The sequence below is a fragment of the Haemorhous mexicanus genome, chromosome 1 (assembly GCF_027477595.1).
Source record: "Haemorhous mexicanus isolate bHaeMex1 chromosome 1, bHaeMex1.pri, whole genome shotgun sequence".
In the NCBI taxonomy this organism is placed as follows: Eukaryota; Metazoa; Chordata; class Aves; order Passeriformes; family Fringillidae; genus Haemorhous; species Haemorhous mexicanus.
In genome coordinates, this window is record NC_082341.1 from 63,915,420 (window position 1) to 63,930,802 (window position 15,383).

At 38.0% G+C, this 15,383-nt stretch overlaps 1 protein-coding gene across 2 annotated transcripts in view; it reads right to left on the bottom strand.

Annotated features, from left to right (window-relative positions):
- Positions 1 to 15,383, bottom strand: part of CDKAL1 (CDK5 regulatory subunit associated protein 1 like 1) — a 383,156-nt gene that overhangs the window by 255,301 nt on the left and 112,472 nt on the right. For both annotated transcript variants that reach the window (XM_059851463.1, XM_059851471.1), the window contains 2 exons: positions 8,896 to 8,992; positions 997 to 1,045 (listed from right to left, as the gene is read on the bottom strand). In XM_059851463.1, the coding sequence (XP_059707446.1) occupies positions 997 to 1,045; positions 8,896 to 8,992 (146 nt within the window). The remainder of the gene's footprint in view (positions 1 to 996; positions 1,046 to 8,895; positions 8,993 to 15,383) is intronic.

A 15,383-nucleotide genomic window follows, 5' to 3' on the forward strand; every position in this document is an offset into this window, starting at 1 on the left:
TCTTTGTTTGTATGGAAAAGTAGGTTCTACCCCCCAAAAATAGATGCCATAAGTTAAGGATAATATGGGAAAAATTTTGGTTGAGAGTATATAAAAGTACAGGTTTCATTCCTGAAAGCATTCAAAGTAACATGAAATCTTAAGGTCTTCAAGCCACAAGCTCTAGAGCCTTACACCACACTACACAATTTTGTGATAGAAGCTTTTTTTCCTTTTAAGAATTTGCACTGCTTCAAACTTTCATGCTGTAGTTAAAAAAAAAAAAAATCATATTCCAGCATTAAAGTTACTGACAATATCTTGTGGACTAGACACTTGTTTATATTGAAAGTACAGCCAATTAAACTAAAACTTGTAATTTAAAGCTTCATGGAACAGTAATTTTTATGGTCTGATAAGTAATGGAGACAAACTTAGGTAACCCAGAAAGACCCAGACAAATATATTTATTTAACAGCAAATGTTTACTGGTTGGGCTGCAGAAACAATACTGGGCTTTTTCTCTCCTTTGCTGCAAAGTACTAAGAGTACACACATGAACAAAGCCAGAGGGAACAAGGAACAGAGTTACAAAAGAACTTTAAATCAGAAGATAATTTATCTGCCCTGCTGAGAACAGCTCAGGGAGGTAAGCCAAAACATCGGAAAAGAAGAAAATACCAGAGAACTAAACAAAAGAAAGTGGAAGTGTAACACTCAATTCAGACAGTGCAGGAGCTTTATACAATACTCTGCACCAACTTACACTGATGAAATGATTTCTTGACATCTCCTCTTGATCATTTACCTACGAAACCAACAGCCCACAGAGCTCCTGACAGAAAACATCTCTGAAATTATCACTTATACAAAGCATACATGACAAAGTACAGCACTGCCCAAACATTCAGCTAGAGCACAAAGCAAGAGTTAGGGTGAAAAAGAACACACCAGCAGCACTGCTGGTAATGCTTACACTTTCCAGCTAGCTGCAATTAGTTCAAGTGTGATGCTTACCTTTAATAGTTTCCTCCACAACTTCTACTACACGATCTATCTGCTGAACCTAAAAAAAGTCAGAAGGTAAATACCTAAGTAGTCAACAAGTGGCCATACTTTCATATTAACTAGTCTTTCAAGAGTGTCTTCTTCTGGATTAAGGGGGAGTAAAGAATTTTGGGCTGTGTTTTTAGCCAGGTTTTACTTTCTGTGGATCTTGGTTAATCTGCCAAAAGTGACTTTAAAATTTACCACCCAATTTCAATCAAATTTTGTCCTCAAAAATGGCAATCTCCCATAAGTTTGGCAAAAATCACCGATTTGCTAGAAAAGAGTTCAGTAAGTGCTGTTCATGGCTTGTGACAGACAGTGGTGAACCAGGCACTCAGCACCTGGGTGGCTCAAACAGCCAAAGTGTTCCCTCACCCCAGTCTCCACAGCAAAATAGTAGATGCTGGAGAACACAACAAAAAGCTGACGGTATTGTCAGGGCAGAATATAGGGGAGAAAATTAATGAGAGACTGGAGGGGGAAAACACTGGAACATAGGAAGAAATTAAAAATACTGTTGGGAAATTTAAAAGAACAAGACATTCTACTGAATTTGATGCAGGTTGTGTTTGGAAATGGAGAGAAAAGCCCTCATGCTTTTCACAACACAGAATAATCTCTAATTACCTTTATATGATGTCTGCAATAAAGACAACAAATTCATGTTTTAGTGTTATATTTGCCAAAATTCACCAATAATTACATAAATAGTTACATTATTTCTTAATGGATATATCAGTATTTAAAGTCAATGGCCAACACACTGGAGATTTTGGCATATAAACTAAAAGGAATCAGTATTAACACTGCAAAATTAAACACTCAGGAATTCTTGTAGCTGAGGTTTTTTCCAGAGCTTTCATCTAAACCACCTATTCTGTGTAATTCTACTACAGATATTTACATACAATGTAGGAAAGCCAACTTGTCACACTTAGGTTTGTCTGCAATTTTTCCACAATATTCCTTTTTAAACACTGCTTCTCTAAGCTGTACATTTCATTAACTAGACTTAGTATGAATTTAGCAGACTTTTCCTTGGAGTTTGTTTTCCAGCTTGTTTCCAAAACAAGCAGAAAAGCACAAGTTGCAGATGCTTCAAGAGAAGAAGCTGGTCTGCAACAAGGAGCCTGGAACTTGGGTCCCCTGTATCAAAGCCATTATGTCTCTCTGCCCTAAACCACTGAACTTGTCATTTCCTGCAAATACAAGACTGCACAGTCTTGTCTACTTCACATTCATTTTTCCAATCTGTCTAGTAAAAGTTGGAAAAAAGCTCACCTATAGTTAGAGTCTGATTTTAAATTCCCACTGAAGTCAGTGGGAGTCAATTCCTTTCCTTGTCTGAGTGTTGGATCAAGTCCATGTAAAAGTATTTTTCTTTTCTTTTTTTTAACTTTTGAAATACAGATTTTAAAATAGGGATGTCCCCCATTTCAGATTTATTAATACAGTACATTAGTTATGAATTCTAGAAATTAAGTTATAGTATTCCTAATATCTCCAGTTTAATAACTTTTTTGAAAAATAAATGTATTTAGATAATTTTCTGAATCACAAGCATTTACATTACAGACTTACAGATCTAACAATCAGCTTATAAAGAAAGCTGATTAGCAGTCATATGGAACACATGCATATTTACATCCTTGTGTACACATCCATTTTGGATATGGTTTTAAAAATTATGACTCAAGATATTTAACATGCATACTTTCTACTAAATGTTTGAAAAATCAAGAGAAAATTCCATTTGAAAATAGAAGTGTGCACACTAAAAACTACACTACAGACAGGGAGCAAAGTCTGTGTTATATTACCTAAAATATTATTGCTATATGTCTCAGTACTAGATTGCTTAAGTTCATAACCATTTTAATCATTTAAAATATGAGAAATCTGGGTGGTTCATAACATGAGCTACCAATTACTTTCTGCATTGTACACCTGAGGAATTTTTGCATTGCTCCAAATCCCCTGTTGAATAAAGATAGAAAAAACCCACCAACCATTATATTGCATCTTCATTTTATTGGATAAATTAAATTATTCTCAATATGTCTGTCAAGAAGATGGCTCGTGTAAGTAATTAAAATTATAGGTCTGAGAGATAATGAGATCTTCACCTAGAAATGGATGTTTGTTCTGCCTTACATGTTATTTCCCACATTAAATATTTTTCATTTGAAATTATTGGAAATTATTTGGCTAAAGCCTCAAGTGCTCAAGAAGAAAATGTGGAATGCTTCCAGTCTGCATTTATGAAGATAAAAGTATCTTAGAAAATGTGAGGTGAACATGAAGTGAAAAGAGAGAAAGGTTTAGAAAATTCTTATTTGGGAATAAAAAAAAAAGGGAGGGAATGAAAAAGGAAAAAAAAATTACAAAGTCATAGTAATGACATTTTCTTGACTATATAAAGGTCTGCTGGATGCTTTTCCTCAAATCTCAGTAACCTTATGGATAATTCTGCTCTGGACTGGTATCAAAGAAATGTGTAAACCTTCAGAGGAGAGCGCCAATAATGTCTCTCTCCATCAGGCATCAGGAAGTCCATGAACCAGAGAGACATCCTGGTGGTGTATGAAGGGAAGCAACACCATTCCTCAACATTTCTTTGCAGAGTGTCTCAAAAAACCAAACCCCCAGGACTGACAGCAGGACACCACTACTGGGTGTGGTTAGTGCACCCCAGTTGGTTGCACAGATCTTTTGGGACCTTGGTTCCAGCACAGTTAAGTACATTTCTGACTTAATGTCCACTTCAAATAGTTCTCCATTAGGAGGTGAACAGAACAAGAGCTACAGACAGAACAGAGTTGACAGCTGAGGAGAACTATGCAAAAAGAAAAAACAGAAACAAAACAACCACTAGAAATCTGGGCTGAGATTGATAGGGGCCGAGAGCACAGGCAAGGCTCATGAACCCATGGAAGAATAGCCAAAGCAGGGAACTGTCTGGTGAAAAAGCAAGGATAAAGAGAGTTTTTATCAAAGCACAAAGGCTGAGTTGAAACAAAGGCCAGGAAAAATCTTTGACCCTTCCTGGTGGGATCAGAGCTAGGCATAAGTGCAGCTCAGCAATCATTTGTATTCATAACAACCCAGCACTGCCAACCCCCCACTAAACCATATCCCTGAGTACCACATCTACACGACTTTTAAACCCCTCCAAGGATTGTAAGTCAACCATTTCCCTGAGTAGTCTGGTCCAATGCATGACGACCCTTTACATAAAGAAATTTTTCCTAAGATCCAATGTGAACACCCTAGGAGTGAGCATAATATCTATACAGAGCTACTTGAAGTAAAACAATCTTTTTTTCTCATCTTGAAAAAATCCTATACATTGATTCTCCTTGACATAGTTAAGAAACGAAGTGGTCTCTACACTGATAAAATAGTCCATCTTAGGTAATTAGAACATGCTATTTATAATCCTGAAGATTTTAACTCCAGTTCACCAACTCTGTTTCATCTCACCTTGTTTAGGGATCTCTGCCAAATGCTGGATGTTAAAAGACTACTCAGCCTGTCCCCTCTCTAAAGCCAGTAAAAGGGAAATACATGGCTTCAAAAGGCACCTCAGGTCTTCTAAAAATCTAAATTATTTTAGAGATAATTATCTTCATTGACCATAAAGAGAGCTGAGCAAAACAGACTCTCAAATTACAGCACTTAGGCAAGATAAATCTAGGGCTTAATACATAACTTCAAAAGGCATGGGACTATAGCCACCCTGGCTTCAGAGGGATAACATCTGTGTTTAAAACCTTTGCTGACAATACTGACCATGGTAATGGGCATTACTCTAGGTTAGGAATGTATCCTGAGAGGAGGATCTACAAAAACTTTAAAGGGAAGGGGACTACCCCACAGATGCACATAAACAACTGATTTTCATTGCTAAACACTGACACAGCCAAAGGATAATTCTTATCTAAATTGATTGCTACACCCTTTGATTTATAGGATAGTACATAACTGCTGTGGAAATGAACATTTTCTATTTGCACTTCCAATTTTCAGGTGCTTAACTGACACTCTTCTGGCTTTCCAGGTTCAAGTATCCTATCTGAATATCAGCCTGGGAATTCAAAAGCCAAAGGCGACCCGCTGAGATTTGTATGAAGTCATTTTTAGTCATAAGTTACAGAAGGAGAGTGCCCGCCTGTTCCCAGGTTTTCAGCATGCTTTCCAAGAAGTTTTGCGAATTCAAATAATTCAGAGTAAAATTCCATCAAATTTGGCTTTCATGAAGTGCATATTGGATATTTGCATTCATGCAAGGCTCTGTTTTAAGGGCAGCAGAAAGGCTCCCAATCTTGAATGCAGTCTGGCCTTATAAACGCTGCAAGGTAGGCAAGTATCACTATCTCTGGTTTGCAAACATCATCAGAACTTTTATGAACTGAACCACAGAAATACCATAGAGCACACCTTCCTCATTTATGAGGCCAAAGCAGTAGGGATGTACGGACACTTGACATCTTGGGAAGGTTCCAGTGATTTCCTTTCACAATGGCACTGCTAAAGCTCTGCTCACTGGAGCATTTAACAAATGAAAGAATAAGGTGCATTACACTTCAAAGTGTATACCAATTACAAATGTACAGCTTGAGAAATAAAGTGCTTGCTTTTTGTGATGCACTTAGCATTTTTTATGCTGCATCATCTCTTTTATAGCAGTGCTCCTAGTGTTACATGCTGCTGCTGGGAGTGTTCAGCACTCCCACTAATCACATTCCAGAGTTTCAAACTGGATATGAAAAGAAAATTACTTAAAGTTTGCCTTATACATAGAATAGCCAAGGGAAAGGGTTAGTTGGAGGGCAGGAGAATGCAAGGAGCCTTGGCAGAGGGCTTTTCATGCCTCTGTATTTCTCCTTGGCCAAAGAGCCTGCAGTGCCCTACCATGCGCCTTCTGACTCAGAGGGCAGCAGCAAAGGGGGAATTACAGCCTTCCAGAGTAGTAAACTGGATTGGTTGTGTGGGTTTGTGCAGATGAAAGAATAGGCGTGAGAGACTTCCCTTGAGCGATGGGTGTATGGCAGAAAGTGATAGGTCTTTGATGCTAGATGTTACACTGGGAAAGATAGAGAAGGAAGGAGAATTGGATTCAGGATTCACTGACCTGTGGAGCTATTTTATGCCTTTAATACATATGTGGATTAGGCCCCGTGCTTTCAGTCTGCACAGCAAGTTTGATGATTTGAAGCACGGATACATGGGCTTTGTGAAGCCTCTTAAGACCTATAAACTCCTCGCAACCTGACTAGGGGTTCCAACACATAACATCATCTGGAGATCAAGCACCTTAAAACTCCAGAAAATGTCAATGAAATAAAATATCCCATTCCAATGGCTCAACCACCACTAGGAACCAGGGTTTTGCATGATCTTGTATGCAGCTCAGGAAGTGAGGAAACATTACCATTACCTACATCCATTCATGGGTCCCACAACATAACTTGTCAGCTAAATCTTTCATTCCCCCTTGTCTCTCCTTTTTCTTCCCCTATGACCCCCTCAAACCATCTGCACAGTTACACATCCTACTTGATGATGTGTAACTTAGGTGTACTTAGGATGTGTACTTTAGGTGTAACTTTTTTTTAGTTACTTCTCAGCAACTAAGAATGAAAAGTGAGGGACAACTACATAGGAGAGCTGATGTCTCTTAGTGCACCGCACGAGCACGTGAGTTTGAAGTGAGTACACCACAAACACAGAGGAGTAAGCTGTGGAAACCATCAGAGGGGAACTGGCTGTGAACCTCTGTAATGCATCATAATGTGCTCCAGGTACTTTACACCCTTGGCAGGTTTATTACTGCCTAGAATTCTCCTGTTCCACAAAAGCTCCTTCACTTTTTCATGTGACTCTATGATTTGCTTTACACACAGCCTATGGCAAGGCCTAAACCCACATGATGTGTATAAAGTAGCAATTATTTTAAAGAAACACAGAAGCACAGTAACATCACAAATGGTAATAAGGATATGAAGTTGCCCTTCCTTCCCTTCTGCCCAATCAGGCAATAAATAAAGAACAGTGGAAGTTCAGTCCTGTATTTCTCAAATAGAGATCAAAACAAACTCTGGTTTACTAGAATTTCTCTGGTAGTTACAACACAACTTCCTCCTCCATCCTAACAAGAGGAGCAGAAGAGCCTCTGACACACTGCCTTAGAAAGCCACCCTGAGGGAGTTCTAATTGCTGGTAAATAAACACATTCTCAGACAACATGGTCTTTAAAATAAATATTGAAAAAGAGAAAAAAAAAAAAGGGGGGGAGTGGGAGCAAAATAGCAGAACTTATATAAACAACAATAAGTCAACAGTGTCTCTCAGCTAAGTTGAAGACAAGACCAACCTGATATTAAAGAAAGATTTTCAAAACTGTACCCTTAATGCTTAAAATTTTAAAGCAGAATCAATGTCCTATTGCCAACAGAACATTTTCTATTTCTCAATTCTGCAAAAACTGCCTTTCAAAAATATTTTGCAATAGTGAGATAACAAGTCTTGTCCTTTAAATACAGTCACCCTCTCACACACATTCTTTATAAAATGGGAAGAAAATCTTAAATGTACAAACTGAAAACATAGGCAATAACATGCTCTTAGCTTTCTTTTTATTAATAGTTTTGCCTCAAGGTTGAGACCTTTCTGACCTGAGGGATCTCTTAGTTAAAGCACAGTAATTTTTACCACAGCAATGACAGCTAGAGGACAGTGTCCTTATTGCAAAGACTACATTTCAGTATTTTCAGGTCTAGTTTCAAAGTACTTGGGAACACTGTATTAATACCTAATTCATCTCCTAACAGAAATCTTTCTGTAAAAAATACTAATATTTTTTCATTAAACACTGGTTCTAGGTCCTCAAATGAAGATGATGAGAAGAGGTTAATTTTCAGAAATTACATGCTACCTAAAAGAAAATTTTAAAAAAGAGGGGGAAAATGTAAAAAAAAAAAAAAAAAAAAAAAAAAAAAAAAAAAAAAAAAAAAATTAAACTTTCCAATTTTAATAGGGTAGATTCATCAAAACTGAAACATCAAATTACAATTTTGGTCAAAGGATAATGATTTGCTTATTTTAGTCCCCTCTGTCTACATATGTATAGTATTATTATACTGGCTATAATAACCAATCATGGATCAATAATTTTGTGGCCTCTGAGCAAAGAGGAAATCCATTCACCCAATTTACTTTTTTCTTTTCCAAAGGTTGTTCAATTTTACAGTGGCACCACATCCCACAGAATACTGAAAACACTTTATTACTTAAGTCAAAGCTCTGTGGGTTCATTTTCAAGGTAAAGCTTGGTAACTGTTTAACCAATCAGTCACCACTGGATTTATCTTCAGACTGCCTCAAATTTAAACAAAATAATAATTACTGTTTTCCATTCTGCTTAATAGTGTGAAGTAAAAAAACCAACCACCAAACCCTCAACTGTGTCTGTGTAATTCATATGCTCTAGTCCCCTGTGCTTCTTCCACTGATTTTAACAAAGGTCTTAAGGCTTTTCTTGAAGCAAATAAACTGTGATATTCTTCAGAATATGCTAACTGATACCTTCATCCTGGATGAAGCCTGGAAATTTTCAGGCTTCAAAGGGCACTGGAAGTCAGTTCCAACAACAGCATCATTTTCTCTCTCCCCTCATGCCACAGCCAAATCAAATAACCCCTGACTGAAGGAAGGTTTAAATGTTGTATAATGCAAAAAGATGAACAGGAGAGGGGCGCATGGCAGGAAGCTTCTCTGCTGCCTTTTCCCAGAGAAAGGTAATAGAGTCTAGATATTGACACTGACCTACATTAATGAAAACCTTTGATTTCTAGAGATACATACCCCTATAATACTCAAGCCTTTCAGGTACTCCTGGCGAGGTTGAGCTTGTGGTACACAGCCTGCTAGAACAACTTTCTTCTTCCCTTCTTGGGCTTTCCTAAAGAAAGACAAACACAGTGTCAAGATCTTTTAAATTATCATTTTCAACTTCAACACTATCACATTATGCATGGGACAACAGAAAACAATCACAATGAAGATCTCGCCAAATCAGAAGCAACTCGAGCATGTCTGAGCCTCAGAAATCAAACAAACCAACACACCAAGAGAAGCCCATGTGAAGCTACAGCACACCTGGTTCAGTTTGGGGAGTACGTACAGAGACCATGACCACTGCATATGTTGTACAAAAACACAACCTTAAAAGCTCTAATCAAGTTCACTTTATTTGCCAAAATGATAGAAGAGAAACTGGCCAAGAAAGATGGGACAGAGTAATTGACATTCAAGAAGTTACACAGAATGCAAGGGACAGAGGACAGGATGCAGGCAGGAACCCCTAGAGGAGAACAGACACATTCATGTAGCACCAGTCAGAACTGAACAGTTACATCAGCCTTCTGATGTCTACTTAAAACATTTATTTACTTCAAAATTTGCAGTTACTTTAAAATGTTTAAGTATTTAAGCATATTGAGCACTTTCAAGCTCTAGGTACTTGCCTCTGGCAGAGAAACATTTGTCTGGATATTACCTTACATAATTCCTTAGCTTTAGTGCCACCTTAGCATCAGGCAGGAAATCAAAACACTAAGATGAAATGGTCATCATTCATCTCATTAGTAACATTTTTACTCACTTTGAATTCAATAGTGAGTATCAAGGCAGCACTGTCTCAAAACTGATAGAAGGCCTGCACAGAACTATTGGCTACACACAAAAAATTGAGATGCAAAATAATAAAGGAGATCAGAGGCCATTTTGCTAACTACCTTGAGTTGGCTGCTGCACTAAAATAAGGTATTTTAATGGAAAGAAACAAACACAAGTGAGAAATAACAAGTAAATAGGTTATGACTGTTACTTCATATCCAATATAAATGCAGCAAATATCTATAAGATACTTGATTTTGTTTTAGTGGGACTTTCAGGAAATATTCAGACATTCATCATACAGAACCTCGTTGGTCCTCTACTTGCACACTGAGTGTATAATATAAATGCACATCTTTTCAGCTCTTCCTTGATAATATTTCTATGGGTAAAGAACTATGATAAGAAGCTAATTTAGTATATTTCTTCAGCACAGAACATAGAAACATGTCTCCAAAACCTATAATCCCTCTTTTCTTTCAATTGTAAGCATTTAAGGATTTTACAAAACTTCAGTGGAGATTACCTACTACATATCCAAGAAAAAATAAGAAACTAAAAATCATACTTCATGCTTTACCTAAAAATGTCACATAGCACCATGTGACACTCCACTAACTCAAAGGATAAAAATCACTACTTATAGAGTCTAACAGACTCAACCTAATGCCTGGAGGCAAGACAATAAGCCCTGTCTCCAGCAAACAAAGCACACATCCCTAGGCAACTTGGCATCTGGTATAATCTGCTGCAAGCAACAGCCTGCTCCATCTACTTGAAAACCTGTGAGCACCACAGAAGAAAAAGCTTTTATTCATGTCGTTTTATCTGAGGAAAAAAAAAATAAACAAAGTTTCCCTTGACACATTAAATGGCATTTTAATGTTATTTCACAGCTTTAACATTTTGCTATATCTTCTGGGACTATAACTAGAGCTAGGGGGGAAAAAGTTAAAATGAACATTCTTCGTAATAAGCATTGCCTTCACTTAACTTTTTAAAAGTTGTACAGGTCTCTGCAGAGTAAAGAATTTTGTACATTGAGATTTTTTTTCTTTAAAATGCAATTAAGTGGAAATGCCAGAACTAAATTTTAAATCATAGCAAATTTTCATTACCTTCATAATATACCACACAATACATAAAACCCACCATAAATGGAAAGACATTGTAAGGAAATTATGATTTTGTTTTTGCCTCATTTTCAAGAAACCACTTCTCAAAATATGCATTCCAGTGCTATATTGTCACCTCCTTTTAATATTGTTTAATGAGCCCTACTCATATTAACAAAAGCCTGCAAAAATTATCCTTCAGAAATCTAGTTAGCACGAGAAATGTATTAGAAGAGCCTTTAGTCTTCAAAAACATGAATAGTGAGGAGAATAATACCTCATGGAAGCTAGTAGGTGGCATGAATAAATACATCTTCTCTTTTAGAACCCTTTTTATTTTTAAGTTACATGAACTTTACCTTGAACTTTCAATTTAATTGACTCATGAAACATCTTCTAGAAATACTCATTTCTAAAAGCTACTTGCAAGGTATACATCTGAATAGAAATTTAATTGGAGCATTTTTTTTTTTTTTAAGAAAGGAATTATTCAAGCTACTTCCTAAGTAATGGGTGGGAAAAAAAAAAAAACAAGTGGGAAACAACAGGGGCATGAAGTGCTGCATAAAGAGGACTCATACAAGATCACAAGATTTATACTCCATTGCAGAGATAATGAAAAATGTTCCATGCATTCTGCCTTTAAAAAGCAAGTTTAAGAATGTAACTGGAGAATTTCTGCCTTGCTCATGAGCACTTGTATTTATGTTAGGAACCTTCCCAAACAGGAATATTTTTCTCATTATTCTATGTAGTTTGTTGCATGGTAATTTTTATTTATTAAACTCCAAGAAAATTTAGTCAGTAATACAACAAAGACAAAGAAACATCTCCCACCCTCCAAAAAAGCTCCCCATAAGCATTTGCTACATCAGCACTGTGTGTATAGCAACACTGCTGGATACCATGGCAGCCAGAGCAGGAAGCTGTTCCACTTTTTCATGACTCACACAGATACTCGGGAGGAACCACCAAAAGAAAAAAGCTAGGGACATTTCCCTGAGGTTCAAATCTAAGGAAGGCAATAAAAAAAGCGAAAGCAGAGAAGATGGGCCAAGTTCAACCAAAAACCATCTGTGACATTGAACGTAATTGCTAACTTGCTCTTTGCTAGAGACAAGAGGAGCCAGACCACCACTGCTTGCCTGCTCATTTCCCTTTCCTTCAGCAGAGCTGCCCACTGGATTTTTGTAAGCTGTGAACTCTTAAGTAACCCATAGCTTTCAGGGAGCCACCACTACACCCCACCAAGGGATCCCAGCTGCACAGGAAGGCATAACAGGCCTCTGAAATAAAAAGCACTCTGGTGTTCAGGGAGGAAAGCTGATAAACTACAGACTTGTCAGCATGAAACATGCAATTTGTAAAGTGCTGCTCTAGTACCAGATATGTGAAACAAAGAATTTTGCCTGCAAACCCCACATTTTTTCTTCCAAAACCCATTGTTGGTGGAATTAAAAAAAGAAGAAGTGTATAAACAATGAGCAGGTTGCCTGCAGCAGGACAAAGTAACAGTCAAAGAGAATAGACTACAAGAGAACCAAGTACAGAATTTTTAAACAAACACAAGAAATTAACGGAGATGTCCAACGGGAAGTAACTTTGTTATCTGAAATGAAAAAGTAATTATTTCGACCTGAATCCTACTAGGAAGATGACAACTGACCATCCATGAGCTATTCCCACCAAATGCAGCACTCACCTCCTCATTGTTGTACCTGCACAAACCTGGCAATTTCCCTGTAAGATGTATGTACTTAAATTGTGCAATGCATCATTGTAGTCTATTCAACCATTCTCGTGGCCTCCTATTACACAAAATCCACAACAGTCCTTATCTGGTGTTTTAGAAAGGTGTGAAGCCATAAACAAAGGGGAGCTTTGTGTCTAGAAGTGCCCAAAGAAATGTCAGTATACATGAAAAAGTTCTGCTACAGCAGCTCTAGCTAAATACAGTATTAGCTGGGTATATGATGAGATCAGGCTGCCAATGGTTCTAAAAAGTAAAATTCAGGAGATACTATTTCCCAGGCTGTAGAAATGGTGTTGTGATATCTCTGGGGAAAAAGAAATGCTATTTGGCTGAAGATGCAAATATGTGAAAGATCTTCCAACTCTCTCATCTGCTGAATTAATCAGCAGAAAGCCACAAGTCTTAAAGAGAGCACAACATCCATGGAATGAAAAGATGGTGCCTGTACAGCATTTGGAATGCACTCCTGAAAATCCATAAAATCACACAGCCATCTTCTGTTTGAAAAATTACAAATGGTAAGTTGAACTCTGGCTTTACAGGCTTTGAGCAAATGTAATGTCTCATTAGTACCCAAAAGCTCACTTCCCATCCTCTCTGTCTGCTGTTGTTGCTCTTACCTTTTTCCAACTTCAACGCCCCCTCTTTCTCACTTCTGGCCATCTGCTATCACTCCTCCTCTGCTCCAAGCTCTGCAGCTCACTGGGCCCTTCCACAGCCCCATTTAACTCACTGATACAGGAGAAATTTATTGAGCCAAGACTGGGGGGTTTTAACCATTTTGTTCCATTAAGTTAGCTCATGGGAGAAAGGATGCAGCAGAACCAAAACTGAGGGAAAATAAAAGGTGTTGGGAAGGAAACAAAAAGAGAAGGACACAGGAACCCCTTGTTTTATCTCTGATGAGCTTAACAAGTCTTATGAAACCTCTGAGGTCACAATATGCTGAGCAGAGTGAGTGAGTAAGAAGCAAAAAGGATGCTAGAAACTCATAAATGTTCTGCTTTCAAAGTTATGGACAGCCCCATAGACAAAGGATTGTGGAAAACCTGATGAAAGCTTGTCAACATTATTAATCAGAGCAGAACCACTCAAGAGTCTGCTCAGGCATGTCAGCTTCCTTGTGCACTTCCACAGCCCCCCAAAATCACTGTAGTTTATCTGTGAGGCATGAGAAGATGCAAAGTTCACTTGAGGATGCCTGTGCTGATTATTGGAGTTTACTGAACTGCTCTTGGAGGACCAGTGTCTAGCAAAGCAGCTAAGTTCCATGCCCTCCTCCTTGTCATGTCTTCTCTGAAAATGCTTCAATAAGATAAAAATGCTTGTTCCATCCAAGTCCCAACTGAGGCTGCAAAGACATGCTCCAAGCAAAAATTAATAAATAGAAGCATAAAAATATCCTTCCTTAAGAGAGTTTTTTATAGCAGGTGAAATGTCAGCTCTGAGAATAACCCCAAGACTCACATGCTAATACCAAATTACTCCCCAAGTTTCTGAATTCAATGGAAACTTGTTTTCACCCAACTACCTGGCATGCAAGTGAAGAGACTGCAGCTTTGTCTGCAAGAGGCAGTCTGAATTGAAACTCTAGACACAGTCAAACTGGTGCCTGAGTTTCGCCCAAATTTTCTGTAAATGTAACTTTACAGGCAGCAATTAAAGATGCAACAGCTATTCCTGGGCAGTCATTACTCACACAAACATAGCATGGTAGTGGTAATGGAGGTCTTTTCTTCTCACAAAGGCTTTCAAATTAATAGTTCAAAGAAATTAACAAACTGAAAAATCAGACCAGAATGTTTTCAGGAAGAGGCTGGGATGAAGGAAAAATCCTCAATCTCACCTTGGCCCTGGCTAGTAATTTTTGTAGCCCCAAGCAGAGCTGAATTGCTCAACATCAGTGAGAAACTTCCAGGATGTCGTTTGGCCAGGCTAGGCAAAAATGGTTACATGCCAGTTCCTGTCCCTACAGATGATTAAGAAAACAGATTTTTAAAAATCAGTATACCGTAGCTTTAAAGCAAATCTGCAAAACCCATAATTAGAAGTTACCAGCCTTACAACTGTTCTTAAAAGGAAAGTGTAATTAATGACAATCTGCTCCGTAAAAAATTTCATCTTGGCTGCTGGCAGACAGATTTTTACTTGTTGGCTAAAAAGAATATATAGTTTAAATTTTAATATTTTTTTCCTTTTAATTACAAAGTTGATGGTTTGGTGTTTTTTTTTCCTTTTTTCTGTTTATTGAGAAGACTGAGGGACCTTGTCATGTAACAGAAAATACTAGAAATAGAATTTGTCCTCCCAAGACTGTTGAGCAGACTGGGACCTGGAAACCTGCTCAGGGGGTGCCAAGACACCCACTCACTGGTTCAAACCTCCCCCAGCTCTTGTCAAGTGAACAGCACAGTCTGCCAGGACTTGTTGAGCACTGACAAACCTTCCCAGCCGAACACAGGTGACATCCATGCTTTGCAGAAGGTACTTGCTAGAATGTTGAGAGAAAATGTCTTTCTGCAGTATTTTACAAGTGTTTAGGCTCCCACCATTCTTCAGATAAAGTAATCAAGTATTTGCCTTTGCTGCTCTACAAATCTGGGCTTTATGAGTTTTGGTTTCAAGCACATTGTTAGCAGGAGACACTACTATGCTCCTCAGCTCCTTTTCCTCCTTGCTCCTTTCAGAGCTCTTCTTTATCCCTCTGCTGGCAGCACGACTATCCTCAACTTCTCTGGGGCACAGAGTACCAGATACCCTGAAGTTCTGCCCACTCAATCTTGAAAAGCAGAGGCTGCTAGAAGCCA